The sequence below is a fragment of the Scatophagus argus genome, chromosome 10 (genome assembly GCF_020382885.2).
Source record: "Scatophagus argus isolate fScaArg1 chromosome 10, fScaArg1.pri, whole genome shotgun sequence".
NCBI classification, from domain to species: Eukaryota; Metazoa; Chordata; class Actinopteri; family Scatophagidae; genus Scatophagus; species Scatophagus argus.
This window is the reverse complement of record NC_058502.1, coordinates 18,843,403-18,864,958: the sequence shown is the minus strand read 5'-3', so window position 1 is coordinate 18,864,958 and position 21,556 is coordinate 18,843,403. Positions and strand designations below refer to the sequence as shown.

General features: G+C 41.1%; 1 protein-coding gene across 3 annotated transcripts in view; it reads left to right on the top strand.

Moving 5' to 3' along the window:
* The window catches only part of LOC124066474 (adhesion G protein-coupled receptor A3), a 137,686-nt gene extending 116,130 nt beyond the window's left edge, over positions 1-21,556 (top strand). For all 3 annotated transcript variants that reach the window (XM_046402865.1, XM_046402864.1, XM_046402863.1), the window contains 3 exons: positions 8,745-8,890; positions 16,964-17,059; positions 17,330-21,556. In XM_046402865.1, the coding sequence (XP_046258821.1) occupies positions 8,745-8,890; positions 16,964-17,059; positions 17,330-18,758 (1,671 nt within the window). In that variant the 3' untranslated portion in view covers positions 18,759-21,556. The remainder of the gene's footprint in view (positions 1-8,744; positions 8,891-16,963; positions 17,060-17,329) is intronic.

The following is a 21,556-nucleotide window of genomic DNA, read 5'->3' as shown; positions in this document are numbered from 1 at the left end:
AATTGCAGGTTGGATTACCATGACATTCATGGTCCCCAGAGGATGAATTCTGGTGACTTTGGTGATTTGCTAACATTTCCTCTAGGGCCAGCAGCAAGTCAAAGTTTTCACTTGAGAAATATCTCACATCTACCAGAGGGATTTGGTTTACATATTCATGGTTCTCAGAGGATGTCTCCAAATGACTTGGTGATATGGTAATGGACTTATAGGGCAACCATGAAGTTGACATTTGGGATTTGGTCTGTACAGTCATGTCAGTCAAAATGAATTGTATTGTTTAAGCACCACTCACCAGACCAAAATTTGTATTTTTCCAATACTTATGATTAGGAATTTTATTCTTATGAATAAAACTGATAATGTTCACATCAGACCCACCTATATGTTGTGTTTAATGGCTAATCAGCAGATGTTGGCTTTTAGCAAAGTAAGATAGTTACATGGCACTGAATGTTCACAGTGAATAACTGTAGAGCCGTTAGCATGATTGTTAAGTCTTTTCCTACAATGTCAGTTTATTGATCCCGTTGCCTTTCATTTGGTTGCAGATTGGCTTTACGTTCACTTCCATTTATGCATCGAGGCATCTGTACGGGTGCAGTTTTCTCCCTGCATCTTTACATAATGTGACATTAAATTTGCAAAATTTAAATAAAAAGGAAAAAAATGATTGTGTGAAGCTTGTTTGAATCGCCAGTATTTTGGCTGCCACATAATCCCATCTACTACTGCCTAAGATGATGGATAAAGGGAAGCCAGCCCCATCTTGTGATGCAGTAATGTGTCTCTTTCTGATCTTTTGCAATCAATGTGTGGTCACACGGGTGACGCCTCCATCTCTGCAGCCCACAGTCATGAATGAGTGAGCAAGACTTTGAGGAGGGACATGGAGATTCGGGATGTCAGGATAGGTTTGAAAACAGGTCAGAGAAATGCTTTTGCGCCCGCTGGCACCTCACTATTTTTAGGTTGTTATATCGCTAGAGAGGAGGTGTAACGTGGAGGAAGACCTTAATGTGAATAAAAATGTAATGTATATGAGAAGTATAGCACTCTGTGAAGGAACTGGGAAAAGCTGAGATATCTGATATATTGACCGTGCTGTTAATTGAAGTGAATTGTTGATAGAAATAACTAAATCATTTTCAGGTCATAAGTAAGAGAGCACATATGCCTGAGGTAGTGATCGACATAAGTGTCAGTGTAAACAAAACAGAGAATTAAAAAGTACTCTGGGTCTTTTTCACTGTTTCACGTGGTTTGAAAGCCATGTGGTCCTGGTGGATTTCCTTTCCAGCTGATTGATAGTCGGACCTGTTCAGGTGTTGAGCATGAAACATCAGCTAGAGGAGAGCATCCTCTACTGTCGGCTCACCCCAGCAGGGGGACATTTACTTTATGTAGCTGCAAAGAGATTGATGCAGACCTCTTTTCTACTTTTCACTCACAGTTTCAGCTGCCTTCACTCACTCCCTGGTTCCCATCAAAGGGCCTTGTTTGCTCCCTTTATTGTGAGCAGCAGCATCGCGTTTGGGGGAGTTTCCTCTTCTACTGTCACAAGCATTCTAGGTTGCACCTTATTCCGTAGTGTAAAGACCCCACCTCTACGTGCTGAAATGCAGAGTATCGTGTTTCCTGCCAGCCAGCTTTGCCTGAGCTGCTTGACAGAGAAGTCACCACTCGTGTCACAGCCATCAAGTCTTCCTCCACAGCTTTAAGTGACACAAAATGTCTGGTGTTGTCATAAAACACAGCTTTCCTCACTCACTTGCTCTTTGCCGTTTAACCTAACTTTAATGACTTTATCATATACAGCAACAATTCAAGTCTCTGACATTTAAGGATGGGATTTGTAAACTCAATACCAAGATCAGAATATGCCTACCCCAATATGCATTTTTGATATTGTATTCTTATAAATACAATACAATGTAAATACAAATTGTTTTCTAATACTTTGTTCAATTTTGAAAAATTATAGTTAGATGCTGAACAATACTGAAGTCTTATATTGACCGTGGACATTATTTTATCACACATGTGTGGACATTATAAAGGAAAGGAAAAGGCTTATATGTTGGCTCACAGGTAGCAATAAGTAGCAGTACAGAAATGCAGAAGATATATTTTATTGATTATGTGAAATATTTACAGTAACATTTGCAACTTTTAAATAACCCAATGGGATCATCAGAAATGTATATGATGTATGTGCTAGTGTACCAGAAGAATGCTGGCCAATATACAGTATTATTATGATATTACAATATTGCCTCAAAAATCCAGTGTCAGTTATTAATACTTTATCAAACATCAATAAACCATTAATAAGAAAAACTTGGTCTGATCACTTGGAAACATCACTTGGTTTGAAAAATGCTTTTGGCACCTGACTGACTCACCTGGGTGTGAAGCTCTCTGTAAAGCTGGGGGGAGCAGCAGAGTCACGTGATGTTTCTCTGTAGTCTGTAGCAACCTCTCTGACATTGCTTTCACTCTGTCCTCTGCAAAAAATATCAAAAATATTGTGCCACTCGTGTTTTTCGCTCTGTAAGCCATCAGAGACATGCTGCAACAATCCACCAGTTGCAGCTGTAAATTTCAATCAGCCTTTGATCAATGCTTTTTGATTTGGGTATTTTCTGCTGGGTGGCATGGTGGTGCGGTGGTTAGCACTGTCACCTCACAACAAGAGGGTTCCAGGTTCAAATCGTAGTCTGGGCCCTTCTGTATAGAAAATGCATGGATGATGTTTTCTACTTTTTAGAATGGTTGAACTGTTCATTTAAGCTCTGATGAGTTAAAGATGGATGAAGTCTAAAGGACCATCCAAAAAGACTTTTCACAACATGGCGACCCGATTGTCATTCTTTTTAATTGCTTTCTGCTGTGATCTATGACACATTAAGACATCATTCATTAATAGCAAATAAATCACTCCAAATTCTTGAAATGAATCAATAAAAGTTTGCCATTTACAGCCTGTTCACACCTGGTATTACACTCACATACACACTCCACATGCAGCTCGAGTGACTTCTGATTGGATCTCACTTCCCCACTCTATATGCAAATGAACATGTGCATCACTGGGAAAACCAACACAGTGTTTGTTCAACACAGAGAAAGAATGCACAAATAATTGAAAATTTGTCAAAATTCTCAATATTGTGCATTTTCCTTAAAGGGATTCTGGCAATATTGCACGTACCAGTTTAATGGTGAAATCAGTTCAAACAGTGCTTCACAACTTGACAGTTAAGACAGTGAACCAAGCAGAAATCAGACAGCGTGTAATCCATTCTGCCTGTTCTTGTGGCTTCTCGTTGTGCAGAGGACTTCAATTGAGTATGTGCAGTCCTTCAGTACAACCCAGGGCACTTCCCCATACACACAGCTATAGAAATGTGCCCATATGTGGCCCAAAACATCTCTGAATGTGGTCTTAGCAGCTGGATTTGAAATACATCTTCAGTGTGTCTTTGGTGTATTCAGACACTTGGGGTCATCCACTTCTGATGAGATCACTCAGGATGGATGTTAATGCTTGGTCTGAATGGGGCCTTGGTGCTGGTGCAGGTGTAGTTGACAAAGCCACGTACCTTAGTTGGCCCTCTTGCTCTTTAACTTATTTAGCATTCATTCACTGATCTAATTTTATCCTGAGGCCTTTGGATGTTTCTTGCTGCTCCTCCTTTACCCAATCACTGCTAACAGGACATCTCTCTGCAGACTTTGGGCAGGAGCCCAGATTGTCTGCAGTTCCACCGGGACTGAGGCAGGCCCCAGCAGACACAATTTGGGATAATTAAAGGACTGCTTGAGGAGATGTGTGATCACATAACACACACGACACACACACACATTCAAACTCACACTTTCCTACATGCAGTGCCTGCTGAGTTCTCTGTACTCCCCCCAATCATCCCACCTCCCCTCTATACACACATGCACCCCCCTCTTCCTCCCAGGGGGGACACATAAGTACACGCTCTCCCTCCAACAGAAGGAACTTCAAGGAACTCTGAAACTAGCTTTGGCAGCTCTCGCAGCACTTCAAGCATGCATTCCCCACCCGGCCCTCCGCCCCTCACCCTCCTCCCTTACCATCTCCACCTGCATCCCATACTCATTTTCCTCTCTCTCTGTCTGTATGCCACTCTTCAGTCTTGCACCACCTCCCCGCCCACAGTGGCACTGTCGCTATGCACCATCCAATGCCTTTACGGCCTCAAAGTCATCTCTGATCTCAGTTTCTATCTTTTCTTCTAACAAGGCTCATTTTGTCATTGATTTGAGCAACACCCCAGCTGTCACACCACATCTTCTGTTCACCTGTATCAAGCAGCAGAACAACGTACAGTATATTCTCGTTTTCCCTCGCCTTACCTCATCTTACCTTAGTCCGTCAGATTTTGGATCTCAGTTAATGGTTCGGAAAGTGTGACCAGTGTTAAAAAACCTATTAATTTAGAAAATAACTTGTCTAAGGACGTGACCTGGATCTGAGGTTACATCCAACTGTCAGCTTGAAGATGCTTTGCAGAGGATTTTCTCATTAGTGTGCCACTGTGAAATTAGTTGCGACGGCAAATGCTGTCAAAAAAAATAAAAAGGCTCTAGATATTACAGTTTCTGCAGTGATTTGCTTCGCAATGGGTCCAATTTGAGTGTTCCTGAGCTCATTTCCCCACATGTAGAAGGCTTGCAGAAGACTGCTTACTTATGCATCAAAAACAGTAGGGTGCCGATATAATGAATATGCCCATAGAAGACAGCTTAGAGGGACTTTTGAATTTAGTACTGTTAGCATATGCTACAATTGTTAAAGCATTTCTTCTGACAGTATTGTCTTTACAGAAAATAGCACACTACACTCAAACTAAGCGGTGCCATTCCAAATAAACCAAACTGGTTATGAAGGAGAGTATAAAAGTCAGTTGCACATCATTTAAATTATGTAACAGGTTAAAATTTGATTTCTTTTGAATATCTGAATATGTGAGATCCAGAACGAACAACTGGGGGCAGTTCGTTCACTTACAATGAGATTTACAGTCTCCCACATGTTCCCTTATCTTAATATGTGCATTGTCGTGTTTGTTACTAGTTAACTGTGTGAACTATTTTTACTTACTGTTGGTGCTACTTTGTGCTGTCTTGTGGTCATAAACTTAACTTAGCGAATGCATGAATGTTTCACATGCAATCAGTCAGTAGCTAAAACCAGTTAAAAGCACTGCAGGCTAGTTTGTGGTGTTGTTGAATTCTGTTACATTATCCCAGAGCAGTAGACTTCAGACTCGGACTCAAGTTGGAGTTAAGTTGTGAAACTGAGCACCTTGCGACTCAACTTGAGACTTGAAGGTAAAACGTGGCGGGCGCTTGACTTGGTGACCCATAAATATTGGAAAATACTCTGCTGAATGCAGTTGTGCCTTTTGGAGCACTACGAAGCTGTCATGAATGATTAATAATACAACCAGGATGTGCATGAAGTCTCCATAACCTAACACGCACCTTCAGTTGCAGCTTCTTGTTCCCTCTTCTCATGTTAAACATATTTTTCCACCGTACAAATGATTTATTTATATGATAGTCGCTGCTTTTTAGTCATAACGAGAACATCTTTTAATTTTTGTTCAGTATTTCAGAATGTTATTAATATGTTTTCCTTTGTCTAATTACCGGTATCTTAATTATTAGAATTAAGAACTATACATGTGGAATTTGTGATTTAAAACAAACTTAAATTTATTTTGTACAAATACTCCTCCTTTATAAGACATGGTCATTTGAAATGACACTATTTGGCAATTACAGCAGAAGTTGAACCTTTTTAGTTCAGTTTAATGTGTGTGCTTGACTAGACTAGATTTGCCTAAAAGCACTGTGAAACTAACTAGCTGACCATAGCTACCAAGCTTGTCTGTATTTTGTGATTCAGTAGTATGGCAGTGGGATTTAAAGCTGTGAACATTCTGTACTGGTACTGCACACAGACACTTTGGACAGTCACTGTGCTAACAGCTGTAGCTTGTTCTTCAATGTCTTTTCACAAATGAATAGAGTGACCAGTTTCACGAGTCTAAACCAAACTATACTGTTTTATGTATATGCAGTTTCTTTTTTTTATGCAACAAAAGTCTTAAGCGATGAAACAGGGAGTTCGAGGTGACAGAATCCATGACTTTTTAATGGGAACACATTGATCAGGTTTTCTGAGGCCGATCCCAGCTGCTGTTTTGTTAACTGTGCTTATCACTGTGCTGCTCACTGATCCCATCACCTACTGAAATTATGTCTTTATCCCGATATTCTAGAAAACAAAAGCACATCAGGTGAAAGCACAGAGCTTCCATAAATAGTAAGTTATCCAAAATGTAACTGTGTTTAGCAGACTGTCCTAATCAACTGATCAGTGTGTCGGTTAATCGTGGAGTTTATCTAAACATACTTAGATCATTTAATTTCATATTTTTTCTGAAGGATGTCTCTAGTCTCATGAAAAAATGTGCATGATTGTTTGACAGATTCAGTGGAAAAGGGCTGTGATCGAACTGGAAAACAAGGTGCTCATCTGTTCCTTTCAGAACAGCCCCTGTGAGTTTTTCCTGAACAGCAGGACGTCAGTGCCTTCAAAACTGTTGATCAAAAGCATACACTAAAATGAAAACAAAGTCATTTGTTCTATGATCAGGTACCACTGTAAGGTTAGGTTTAAGAGACTTTCTTGACTCAGGACAAATAAACTGCTGCTAGGATTCAGATGCTGGGCTGACCTCCGGCTGAGGTTTTGCTTCAAAAAGGGAACAGTCATGATTCAGACAAACACATGAGGACGTAAGCATAATTTGTTTTCAGCGCATAAACAAAAGATCACTGTTATGGTTTTTCAGGTTACCTTGTCTGAGATGGCAGGGTGCTGCTCTTGTTGGATTTTTCATTTCTTGTTGCCGGATGATGGATTTGACTTTGGCATCATTGTTTGGTTGCTCGGCCCTCGTGGGATCTTGTATTGAATGCCTCATGCAGGTTTGGGTAAAAAGACCCATTGTTAATCAAACTATGGTACGATTTCCATCCAACAGATCACATTGTGCTTCATCAAAACCAAACACAGACAGACTCTCCCTCACAGTCCAGAACTGAGTCACCACAGTCACACTAAGTTAGAATGACTTTATTTCAACCTGGGAGATAATTGCTTTGTTGCATGTTGCCTCTGAGGGCTCTTTATAATTGAGGATGTCCAAACCTGGACTCAAAGTCAATCTAAATTATTAAAGAGAGCTCATACATTGGATAGGTCAAGTCCCTGTATTGTGAATGTCAAACTGTGTCTCTCTGAAAATAGTATATCAGTACTAGACACTTTAAAGATTGCAAAACTCTTTTGTCATATCTAATTTAGAAAATATGTTACTAACCCTCTGCTGTGGATCTCAGATGACTTCCTCACTTCAAAGTGCACACAGGAAAGCTGTTATCGTGTGACTGCTAACACTAAACAGTTGATGCTGCTCAAATCTCCTCAATGCAAGTTGATGCTGTAAAGTTATACACATACACACTTCAAGACTACATCTAAACTCTAACTAAATGGGTTAATTGTGTGATCTGTATTTAATGTTTTCAAAAACTGCCAGATAAACATGACTGTGTTATTTTAGTTATGCTGACTAATGGTATTCGACTTCCTACACTGGAAGTTTGTTGTTTGATCAGAAACAGTAAAAGAGCGACCAGAGGACATGAATCAGCCAATTCTGATGAATGTGTCCAATCCAAGCATTGCCATTTCTGTTCATTTGAAAACCCCTCCTCCTCACTTATTGCCATATTACAAACACACATCCTTCCTGTCTGTTCTTGGCACTAATGAGCTCTGAAGGGTGCAGACTCCGCGGCAGTGATGGACTTGCCACCCGCTCTCTGCTCTCTATAACCAGCTCAAGGACACTTCCAATTAGCATCTGGACTCTGGTACACTAGCTTCAGTCCCTAGGCCTATCAGGCTGGAGGGAAGCCATTTGATTGGGTATCTCAGGTTGTCAGTACATCATGAACAGACTGACTGGGTAGAGAGAAGGCTCAGTGCATTTTAATTTTCTCCCTCCATTCTCCTTTCTCTTTTTTGTAACTCATCTCTCCAGTCTTTCTCTGAGCTGGCAAAGCCTTTAAACAAAGTTAGATCAGTTCCCCCATTCAAACATAATTCATGAATATTAAAACGAGGCAGAGGGGAGATATGTATACAGTGCTTTTTGGAAAACAATCACGCGCTGATAGTTGTCAACGTGACTATCATTTATATTCAGATTTATTATTCACAGAGCACACCTTGTGTCCTCTAACTCAACTGATAAGGAGCTGCTCAGTATCCACCAGTATAACCTCACCATAATGCTCTTATCCCAAACAGCCTTGATGATTCAGTGGCACTTTTTGAACCTGTCTTTCCATTCTTGCGTTACTGTCTTTCAGTGAAGGATAAGACAAAGCAGTCAGGTCTTGAAGGAAAACGTCTATGGAGACACCCTTGGAGTGACATTGATGATGCTTTATTTGAGAGAGAGAGAGGAGTGTCAGCTCTTACTGAACATCTTTTCTTTGAGTTACAGGAATATAATCAAATCTGACATTTTTCAGAACGACGTTGCGTACAGTATATATATAAGCGAAAGTTCAGAAAAGTCAAATAAATAACTTCATGTACCTTCTTCACCCCGTTATAACAGGTAGGGGTCGTGCTGCACTACTCGTCTCTATCGACCATGCTGTGGCTCGGGGTGACGGCCAGGAACATTTACAAACAGGTGACCAAGAAGCCTCCGCAGAGTCAAAATGGTGACCCGCCTCCGCCCCCTAAACAGCCCCTGTTGAAGTAAGCACAAATGTCCTCGTGACCCTTGTCAACCCTGACTGCCTCTAGACGGGCACAAACGTGTGTACGTGTGGGTTTTTGTGCATCTGTCTGTCTTTGTGTGACCTGTATTTCTGATCTTTCCTGTGCTGTTACTGCTGCTTGCTGAGTGTGTGTCTTCTGAGGCCATGCAGCACTCCACAGCACAATTATTTGCTTTCTTATTTCATGTTTTTTTTTTTTCGTGACGTGAGGACATGGCCTGACTGAGACTGTGAGATGTAAGTAGAAGTCTGGTGCCATCACAAACTATTCCTATCCTAGCTTGTATTTAATATATGTATTGAGGTGAAAAAAAGGTAAGCAGCATCTTACGCAGCATCTTATAAGTGGTGGAGCTCGTCAGGTAGTCCAGTCCAGTTGCTCACAACCTAAGGGTCAGGCCCCCTTGAAAGATAAATCTACAGGGCTTATGGAATGATATATGGGTTTAGAAAGAAGCAAAAAGTAAAGTTCTGTTAGACGAACTTGTTCTCATTTACTTTTTTTATTTAATATTAGAGTGTTTGAACCTCCTCAGTCCCTCAAATGTTATTTAAATGAAGCCAACTGAGATGTTAAAATGACTCTAAGATAAATGTTCCTGTATTTTGCAGTATAGCCAAAGCGCACTCTGAGATTGGGCTTGTGACCCTGTTTTTTTAGCCGAATCACAAGTCAGAAAGATCGAGGACCTCTTGTTTAATCAATTCATTATGTTTTATAAGGTTATCATTGAAGGTTCTTATTTTTCATCCTCAATCTCAATCCAAAAAGTAACTCCAGATGAAAAATGTTTAAGTAATAAGTGTTAACAGTGGGAATACTCAAGCACGTCTAAATTATACTTGAATAAAATATTTGAATAAATTTACTTATTCACTTGCAGCCCCTGTGTTGAAGTCTTAAGTCGATTTTGGTCATAGGAGCCCATCTCTCACCCACATATGCAGGGACTTGTGCACTCATCTGAGCGTGTGCGTGCTTGTGTCTCTGTTGATTTATGCTATCTTATGTATTTTTTCAGGTGTTTGCTGGCTCATGTTTCCTTTAGAGGGCAACAATAGCTTTAAACCGATGAGCTATTGCATCGTTTATCTACAAAGACATCCGCACCTTGTTTGCATTCTTTCAAGCCTCTGGCTTTGTTCACTCTGTAGTCACATAGCTGTCAGGTCTTCCTATTTATACCATTTGGTTCTCCATGTGGATTTCTTCCACATTTGTTCATATTAAGAAATTGCATTTTTAATCTGACACTGTCTGCCATGAGGGAAGACATTTAGATTTTGAACAGTAATGATTCACTTAATGTGAAAGTTAGGCTGTTAAATGCCACAGATTGGAGGAGTTGAGTGAATTCCTTTTAATGAGTCAAATTTCTAAATTGAGAGCTTTTAACTCAGACTGTTGAAGGTGACATTCAAGGTGCAAACTGCTGCTTTGAAACAATAACTTACAGAGGCGTTGTGTGAGACTGACGAGCATCCATCCAAGATATTTGTTTTTGATGTCACTTAACTACATACAAATAACTGCAGTATTAATGTCACTCATCAGTAGCACTCATCAGAGCTTTTCCTGTCTTTCTCTGCTGACCTTGTCTGGTCCTCACGTTGTTTTGGGACGTTTAAAGAGTTTAACTGAAACAGTTTAAATGAATCAACAACTGGGTTGCAGGAACTATGGAGGACTGATTAGGAGGTGTTTTAATTTCATTACCATAAGCATAATGCTTTTAATGTTCAAGTCCAGTTATTCTCAGTCACGTGCACCTGTGCTTGTAATTTATTAATTAATTGTAAATAGTTATATAAAAATCCACACTTTTAAAACATGTGTAAAAATACACATCCATATAGAACTGCAAATAATGCACTTCTGATTTTGAGTAAATGATCACAATAACTAAATTAAAGCTACCAGTCATTCTAATCAGGGTGTCTGGGAATCTTCACACAGATAATTTCAGACATTGTTTTTCTGCATTATAGTGAACTTAATGAGTGATTTTTATTTATTTATTTATCTATTTTTAAAAACAAACTAGATTTCATTAAACTAAAAAGCCAGTCTAGAAGAGAAGGAAAATGTTCTTAACTGACTATTTTGTGTTTGTTATTTTGGATTTGTCATCTTTGATGAAAGAGGGAGTTTCATTGCTTTCACACTTACTTACTGATAACACCATAAAGGCATTCATCTCCTGACACCTTGATAGCTGAATCTAGCGATTAACCAATGGTGTTGTCTGACAGATAGAGTAAATACTGATGATGTGATTTTCAGAACTGTAGTATAGCAGTTGTAGTCCAGCACAATATCTAAACTATCTAATTAATCTAACCTAACCTAACTAATTGCATATTATGTTGTATTTTTATTCACATTTCAATTAGATGTGAAAATGAAGAGCGAAGTAGGAAAAACTCAATGTACATAATTAGCATTTTTTAAATTGTATAGCATTGTGTGTGTGCCTGTCAAGTAAATCCACACAATCTGTGCGCTTTGTGTACTGTGAGCTCTGATGTTTCGACCTTGTACTGCATGCAGGAAATTGAAAGGAAAGCGAAAAAATGTTTGCTTTTTTCATACAATGACTTAAAAATGTGACATTTGATAGACTTAATTTGAGATGGATGAAGTCATGTTGGAAACAGTTATCCTTAAAATTGACCTTATTTACAGTTGTCCTGTCAACATCTTTACAGGCTACTCTTTGTGGTGGCCTCTTGTGTCCGTAGAACATCTTTGACTGAATGTAAAGGGTGCATAGTTGAAAGGTCCGTTTTTTGCCACTGCAAGTTATAGCTGTAGGAATGTAAACTTGACTAGACTTTCCCAAACATGGGCTGTTTTATTGTAAGAAAAAAAATCTCATTGATGAAGACGTACTTGAGATCTTCTGATGTGGGGATACATCAGACTAAAAAGGTTATGTACCACTGCCCTAGCCTGATAATGGTTTGTATATTTTGGAGTTTTTAAAAACATAGGTGTAGATACACCTTCTTGCAGGCATTTGTTAGAGGAGAGTGTCTGGAATAGCTGAACTGGGTGTGTAGTAAATGTTTTAGCTCAGTTATTCTGTTTGAGGCTTCTTACTACCCTGTAAGGTAAAAAGAACAAAGGGGCAGATGAATGTCAGGAGGAGGAGGAGGAAGGATGAAGAAGCCGATGACCAAAGACCGATGAAAACAACCTGTTACTATAACATCACCTCACTGCTGTTACAAATTACCTCAATCACCCAGGACGCTGCTGAGCCAGGAGGTTTATCACCAATCTAAATGTCTTTAACCTTTTGACCCTTTTAATTCCTGTCCGCTTAGACTCACGCACCAAGTTGAATTTCTGCTTTTTGGTGAATTTTCTTCTACTCATTCTCCATTTTTTTCCCCTTTTACTGCTTACTCACAACATTTGGCATGTTTAAGAGGATCAGCTTTTGGACACATACAGTGCTCTTCCTCTGTGGTGAGAAGGTGCTGCGTGAGCTCTTCTGCGCATTGCCACTGTGCTGCGGAGCTGAACTCCAGAAGCTTCGACAAGAAATCCTTTTAAGGGAAGGTTTGAGTGCAGAGATATGGAGGCAAACAGAGAGTGAACCGTAACAAATGCCTGTTTGTCATTTAATCTTGTATTCACTTTTAGAGTGTCATTTTCTGACAGCTGTTGGAAAATATCAAGTTTCAGTTGCCTGAATGTTCCTGAACTTTATAACATATTTTGAAGAAAATACAGAGGATGACCCCACACAAGAAAATTATTTAAACATGCAGAGTTGCACTGGATATGAACCCCACTGGAATACCTTTCTCACTTGCTTTTAGACTTGCTTTCCATGAAGAGAAGATTATTGTTGCACATGTGGCACTCACATGGACATTTATTAGCCATACAACCTGAAAGTAATATCTATATAAACATATAAATGTGCAGTTTCACATGTTTGACATTAAAACTGGGACCTGCTCAGTAAAGTATTCCTGCAGAGTTCTTGAAAGTCACTGAGGATAAGAACCCCACCAGATAAGGATCCCCTCAACCTATAAGCAGCTCTTTCCTTGCAAAACAAATCCTCAGACACCTATGTGATTTGGTGGTTTTAATATGGAACGTTCCTGAGGCTCTCCCATCATGCACCGCTTGTGAATGAGATAATTTGTCTGGGGGCAGGCGAAAGGATCGTGTGGCGCAGCAGTCGAGTTGATCCACAGTGATTGACTGTAATGCTCCCTGTCAGACAGGCTCATGCAATGAGACTTAGCAGCTGGAGACAAATCAATTTCTCCTCCTAACATCCCCCCTCCCACCCTTTTCCTCCTCATCTAACTCTTCCACTCTTGACAGCATCTGATGGCATATCCAGCAGACCATCACACTGACCTTTGTCAGAAATCTGCTACACTGTGTTGGACCACACACCTTAAACACCTCCATTTGTGTTATTAACTGACAGTCATCTGGTGTGATGGGTGCACATTATTCCTCTAAAGCAGCACTACACTTTGAGGGAACATGCCCTCTTCTATAGAATCAACATCTGTTGAATTGCATCACCAGCATTTCTGCCTAGCTGTCATTCCTGATAAATGCGAAACGGCAAATTCATTTCTTACAAAGCCAAGTCTGACACACAGAGTACAATAATATTCCATAGACCTGCTTTTGTCTGGTTACAGATGTTCTGTAAGAGCTATTTCTAAACTAAGATCTTGAAAGGGAAATGGCTAGTAGTGGCTGGTGATGCATGAACTATTAGATATGTGTATTCGAAAGTTACATGGTCCAGTGAGGTAGAACGTCTCTCTAAGATCACCACTGAAAAGAACATGAAAGTATTATATTAGAGTGTTACATGCTGCGGCTTTAGAGCAATAACTTAGCTTGTTAGCAGTTAGCTTGTTTGTTTATTTGTTTATTGGTCGGTTGGCTGCTGGGTCAGATTATTAACTCTACTCGCATCTGTTCTTTGAATATAAAGCTGCAGCTTAGCTCAGCCTAGCTCATTGACTGGCTATGAGCAGCTTGGATTTGTCCACGTGCTAGCATCGTTTGCCTGGCTAAGAATTTATTTCTGTGGATTACAAATTAGTGAGCTGTAGATGTACTAGTAGACAAACTAGTCTTAGCTGAGCAGCTGCTGGCACTAGCTTCATATCTAATGATGATTGTATTCAACAAACACTGTTGATGTGGTTACGACACAATAGACTATGCCATATTCCTGTTTGCTGTGACCTGCTCTGTTGCTACAGTTGCTCCCCCTGCAGCTCTTGCAAACCAGTCTTTGCTGGTGGACTTAAACTCACCACAATCTCCTGATTTTAAAACCATACTGCAAAATAGAGAGACACTTGTCAGACTGTAATTAATTAGTATTGTGTGAACTTATTTGGCAAGAGCTTGATTATAAGTCCCACATTACAGTTTTAAATCTCAGCAAGCAAATTAGCATATTTCCTTGAATGATTAACCATTTCGCTAAAATACCCTCACTTTGTTCATTAAATGGCATTCAGACAAGCTAAGCTTTGTTACTGTTACATAGTCCAGTATTACTGGTAAGCCTTTGCCCTGTGCTGGAGCTATATGACTATCAGTTGTCCCCAGCTGAGCTATGTATATCCTGGACCAGGCCCAGAGAGAGAGGACAGTTCATAGTCACAAGACAGAGGACAGTGCATAAGCAGAGGAACAAGGGTGGGAAGGGAGTCACCGTGTAGCTGCTGCCTGAAAGGCACTTCAGGGTCTATTTATATCAGATGATTGCTGTTCCTAAACTCACTCAAAAGCACTCTGCATACACAGCCATTTTGTTAGAGTTTGAAGGCCTTCTTTTACAGAACGGCCATCAAATAAAAGTGTTATGTGTGCGTATACGTCTAAGTGTGCAAATTTTGTGTGTTTGTTCCGCAAAAGTGAGTGGACCGGCAAAAATTTTAATGTGAAGGAACAGCTTTCTGCATTAAAAGGGGAAGCATGTAGACAGTAATTTGATCACGCGTGCTATTCATTTTTTGCATACATGCTACATGTGTATTCTCTGGCAAGGGAGATGCAAGCAACACAAGAAGGCCTTCCTAGAGGGGATAAAAGAGAATGAGGGTTATAAAGCGCAGGGTGCTTTAACATCCACTAGTTCTTCTCATTTATGGTTATCTGGCTGACGGGTGTGTAAATGGCTTTCTGTTGAAGGAGAGTCCCCCAGGGGAAACGTTCCACTCACAGACAGTGACAGGTTGGTAATGCCACCACCTTCCCCACTCTTCACCTCCACCCAACCACCCTTAGCTGACCAGTCCAGACAAACACCTTGATTGTAATTGAATTTTTGAGACAAGTGCTATGTGACAGAGGACGGATTGGGGGGAGAGAGAGAGAGAGAGAGAGAGAGAGAGAGAGAGAGAGAGAGAGAGAATGGATGGATGGATGGGAGGAAACTGAGGATGAAGACAGAGGAAGATGGAGTGGTGGAAAGGTTAGAGCAGTGACACAGGTCGAGATTGAACAGGAAGGAAGAGGAAATTGCATTGTGTTATATAGGAAAGTGGATGACAGTGCAGAGAGAGGGGACAAGGACAGCGCAGAGAGGGAACTGCTAGGGTTCGCTTTGTTTCTGCAGTGAATTCCTGTGTCTCATGTGATGCTTGCTTGTGTACTTGTGTGTACACGAAGAATGAAAGGAACATTCACTAGATGGCAGATGAGGGCTAAATATTCCCAGAGTGACATCAGAATAAAAATTAACTTTCAGTTTATATAAGCATTGCTAAAGGTGGCGATGCCCTAGGGGGTTGTAGTAATCTTAATGTTGAGAACATGGCAGAGAGAGCAGCAACAGCAGCAAATTAGCTTCTCTTTGAAACCCTCTACCCTTGATATTGTCCTTTGTTCAGAGTCTGATCTGACATACAATAACACAAATGTGAGGGTAATCCAGTGCATCTGCACTGTTCAAAGCATTTTAGACATCGGACATTTGTTTACAGAATAGATGTGCATCCAGTTTATCAAATATCACATTTCACACTGAACGGAGATGTGGCTGGTGGTGATTATTGGACTAAAAACTCAGCCTATTGTCTGACATGCAGTGTAGCTTTTTTTTATCGCCCACACTAACCAATAAAGACCTTGCTAATGATATAACAATCTTTCAAGGCGGCACAGTTGGTTCTGGAGACAGTGTCGTCATAACAAAGTCCATTTTGTGTGAAAGGATCAACAGTTCACAAAGGGCTAATGGACCGCTGACTTCTCACGTCTGATTTGAATTCACACTGAGCATGATTGCAACAACTTGTAAAGTCTTTAGAATAGTTTGTATGAGAAGAGGGGTGGAATAAAGCACGCTTACTTACTTAAAAATGGTCTTGTTGGTCATTCAAGGAATGACATGTGAAGACATCATATAGACAGTATGGAATGAGAAATGTTTCAAACTAACATTGAAGGTACAACCTTGAAATGAACATTTCTACCAGAGCACACTGTTCGTCAGGAACTTCGGATGCTGCCCCCCTTCTCAAATCCAGGTTTCTTTTCACGTCTCCTGAGCAGCTATGAACAGCAGATGCCGTAAATTGCAGCAAGGAGCGCTGACAAGTTAATCACACTTAGATCAACAGGAAACAGATTTGTTTTCATCGTAAAGTTTACACTTTGGTTTGTAGCAAAGAAAACAAACTGTAGGTGTGATTGCTCCTGTAGAGTGTGATCACACATAGACAAGCTCAGAAGTAACATGTTGGTCTTCTGACTTTTGAGGGATGGTAGTATTTGATGTAGAGAAAGGATATCTGAGTTATTTGTCATGAGCCAAGAGCTTCAGTCACTGCAAGTCTATAAGCTTATCTGTCAATTCGTCTGTTTGGAGTTTTTGGTTTTTATCTTTCTCTCATGTGTCTAAAACCATTTTGGAATCATATTTTGTCAGTGTGCTGTAGTAATCCAGATGTGAGATATGGGATTCCTAAATGCATTTTCATGCCAAACGTTCTTATGCTTTCTTAACCTCTCTGTCTCTGTCCCTCTATCACCTCACAGGTTTTATTTAGTCAGTGGTGGAGTGCCTCTCATCATCTGCGGGGTCACTGCAGCCGTCAATATAGACAACTATGGCAGTGGGGAGCAAGCTCCGTAGTAAGTCCAAGATTTGTTTTTGCTCTCAAGGTTAAATTACACCTTCTGCTGATGTTTTGCACCACCTCGTTCCCAGAAATGATAATAATAATATATATAACATAGTGTGGACTGTGTGTACAGTGTACTGTATGTGCTTGCACACGCTGAAGGATAAGGCTTCACTGGAAATCTGTTAAAAAAGCCAGTTTGTGTCAGTCATTAATATAGTTTTATTTTTTGAAAAATGTGAACATAAATCATGTATTAAAATACGCTCCTATTTTTCAGCTGCTGGATGGCCTGGGAGCCCAGCCTGGGAGCCTTCTTTGGCCCTGTGGCCTTCATCATTCTGGTGACATGCATCTACTTCCTCTGTACCTTCATCCAGCTACGGCAACACCCTGAAAAGAAGTACGAGCTCAAGCAGCTGCCAGAGGAACAGCAGAGGCTAGCTGCCGTGGACGTGCCGACCCACTGCCACCAGGGAGCCGAGCCTGGGGCCCTGACAGCCCCAGCCGGTGGAAGCCACTGCCCTGCTGGCTGCCCGGGTGTTCCCATCAACCCTGCACTGCTGGCCAATGAGCATTCCTTTAAGGCTCAGTTAAGAACGGCAGCCTTCACCCTTTTCCTGTTCTTGGCTACCTGGACTTTCGGGGCGCTGGCTGTGTCACAGGGCCACTTCCTGGATATGATCTTCAGCTGCCTTTACGGTGCCTTCTCCGTCACCCTTGGTCTCTTCATCCTCATCCATCACTGTGCCAAGCGAGATGATGTGTGGCATTGTTGGTGTTCCTGTTGTCCTGGGCGACGCGCCAATGCCTGCTCTGGCGCCCATGGGCCTGCTCAAGCACGACCTAAGGTCAACGTGAATGGCGATACCCCTGGGCATAGCCATGGTCACAGCCACTGCCACCATGACTCACCTTGTCAGGGTAAAACACCAATGAGCTGCGGTCATGGCAGTTTAGGTCACTGTAAACACGCCGCTCTTCCGTCCTCGCAAAATCACGTGACTTGTCTGGCACCTGTGACGCCATGCTGTGCTGCCCTGCATAGCCAACAGTTAATGGAGGAGGAGCCCGCAGCCACGCACGTGCTGCTACATGCTGATCCAGAGGGTTACCGGCCAGGGATCCAGTTGCATCCCTGCCTAAAGAGCAGCACCAGAACTAAAAGCCGTCATTTCAGCCGCCGGGCCGGGGCTGGTGCTTGTGGGGCAGGGGGTGAGAGGGAGTATGCCTATCACATCCCTTCAAGTGTGGATGGAGGCAGTGTGCACAGCTCACACACTGACAGCCCCCACAGCACACATGAGCGCCATGCCCACATCTGTCCACATCTGGCCCACGAAGGCCACCATGATGGACATCACACATGCCACGCTGCTGCAGCTACCACGCACGAGGCTCTGGCATGCCATAACCCCTGCCACAGGCATATCTGCTGTGCCAAGGCAGACCTTTTCCCTTCTCTGTGCCCAGCAGAGGCAGGCGACACAGGCCTCTTCCTGTGTGGCTGCGGGAAAGTGGCGGAGCAGGACCCGGTAACAACACATCACCATCTGGAGATGCACGCCCCACGCAGACAATCGTACCCCCAGAACCCACCTAATCAGAATGGGATTCTAAAGGGGGGCCTGCACGAAGGACTCCTATACACCTCGGACAGCACAGGGAATATACGCACTGGACCCTGGAAGAATGAAACTACTGTGTAGTGTGGGAAGGAAAAACAGGGGAGATAGGCAGCACCCCTGCCTCGTCCCGCCAAAAATAAACCCTCGCCTCCCTTTCTAGAATTAAAAATAAAAATGAATTTAACAGCATTTTGAACATCACAATCAGCGTGGGATATTTTTCTTTAATGTCCTCGTGTTTTTATGTGTGCTGTTTTACTGTACAGAAATCTGATATCATGTAAATGCTCCATGAAGAGCATCCATACACAGAACAGAATCTCTTCAAAGCAAGAAGAATTTGTGAAATGTGTGTCACATCAAACCATCAGATGTAATTGAAGGAATTTCCACTTTTCCATATTACTACAGATCTCTCTCTCTCTCTCTCTCTCTCTCTCTCTCTTATATATATATATACATATATATAAAAGAAAATGAATGGTTGTATGTATGAATGTGTGTGTTAGTGCTCAAAGGTAACACGCTGCAAGGTTTTTACATTTTGAACCCATCAAATATTAGATGATAACAGTGAACCTCCAGTACTTATAAGAACTGTTGGCATCCATGTTTTAGATGACTAAACCAGCAATTTTAGACTTCATGGGTATTTTTGCCATTCAGTCAAGCAACTGTGACTGTCTACCAGAGGTTTTCTAAATAATACACAAAGTCACTGTTGCTTGCCGGAGATGTGTGGAAGTTAAGTTGTGAAAATTGAAAGCAACAGAAAAAGAGAAGTGAAATTAAGCATCCTCTTCCAGGTTGGTATTGATTGTGCTGTCTATATGATGTCTTCACTGGTGTGTTTCTTTTTTCTGGAGAGAGTTAAACAGCGACTGCATCAGCAGCAACAGTGTGGCTGTTTTGAACAGAGAGTTGATGTCACTGAGTGGATCCATGGAGAACACTGTGCCGCAAAGAGCCGGGTCCTCACAGCGAGTTCATTGTCGAAGCAGGGGGCAGTTTTTGGTTTGTTTTTCATTTTTTTTATTTTCTTAACATGCTATCAGTCATTTTTAAATCACTCTTTGCAAAATTAAACACTTTGGGAAGAAAAGAGCGTGAATGTGATCATAGAAGAAACAATAAGCTGCTTTGGGAAACCATCTCATTCAAATGATTAAAACATTTTAGCCAAACCTCACCCATTTTAACTAAATGACACATGGCAAAACAGTTGTGCAGATGAAATGCTTTTATATTTAATTTATTCTTCATTTCTCTCATAAAAGCCCTAAAGCATGTGCCCCTTGTTGTGTATGCTATGTTTTTAACAGCCTAAAGGAATACTCAGTTATTATTTGCCTCAGCCGGATACAGCTGTTGCAGCTCGCCAGTATCATTTCTGTCACACTTTCGGATTAAGCCTGGTTCCCAACAAATAATCTATTATTTCTCACACGTAATCTCCATTTGACAAGACTTTAAGCTTAGGTTTATCCTAGAATCCAGTCCAGAAACTCGTAATGCTCTTGGTTCTGTTTTGGTAGATAACTTGTGTCAGGAGAGGCCAAGGTTGAAGTTTGGTTCATATTTCATTTTATTACCGTGAAGGTCACGTTCACTTTGAAGAATTACCACTCAGAAGAGAGAAATGAGGCTCCGCATTGACTGAGAAGCACTTGTTTGTTTTATGAATGATGATACTGAGTACGAAACTCCAGACGAAACCATTTCATCAGAAAAGCCAAACTGAAAAAAGTCCTCCCAAGCAGCGCATATAATCTCACAGCAAACCCTGCTCTTGTCAAGCCACCTTAGCATGCACACCATCTCTATCCATCTTGTGCACTCTTGTCTGTGTAATATAAAACTGGTTTCTGAGGAATTATTTTTTATGAGATTTAAGATATTTAAGAATAAAATAAGTCTATATGTAAAGAAAGTTGTATGGGGAAAAAAAAACTGACCTCTCAATGTTAATACTCAGTATCTGAGTTTAGAAGATGTTTTTTTTTGTTGTTGTTTGTTTTCAGATGCCTTTTTCTGTTTCACGTTTAGTTGATATCATAAAGTATGCAGACTGGCCATGTGTTGTGAGACTTATCCTGTCATATCAGAAATAGAAATGCACTACCCATAATAACATCTGGCCTGCCAGAATTTGTCACTAATAGTGTGTTTACAACAGAAATGTTTGTTCAGATGGAAATATTTGACTTAAAAAGTGACTTCTGCAGAAAAGAAAAAAGAAACATTAATGTGATACTCCCTTTATTTGGATGGCAGGCTTTGAATAGTGGAGGCCCTGGCAGACATCAAAGATGATGCATGAACCTCATAGCTTTGCACAGAGCCACAGGAGTTATTTCCAGGGTCTAGGGGACAAAAATGGGATACTATGGGTCCAATTTATGAGTTATAAAACTGTGGCTCACAATTGATCACACAGTACTGGATCCTTTGAGCCTCCTTGGATGCTGGCGGTTAGTGGCCCTGGTTTCAAAGTTATTGGAAAGAGATTTGTAACAGTATCACAACAACACATTTGAAACCAACCTCTCCTGCTGAACGCACATTAAACTGAGAGAACATTGGTCTAGGTTAATTGCTGTACAACATGTGTATTTGCTGGTGGTGTGTCTTAGGAGCAGCCTGAGCTTTTCAGTGTCTGTCAGACGATGTGTTTGCTATCACAGGCCGCAATAGGCCAACTTTTCTGTTGTCATCAGTAGCAGATGTACTGCCCCAAACAGGCTTGATGACTTAGTTTTGGCTCACCAGACGGCTGCTGGAATATTCACCTGTGGTACTGTGACAAAACCTAAAGCCAGTTTTCACTTTTTTCTACATTGACACAGATTCCAATAAATGTATTTTTTCACCATGCAACA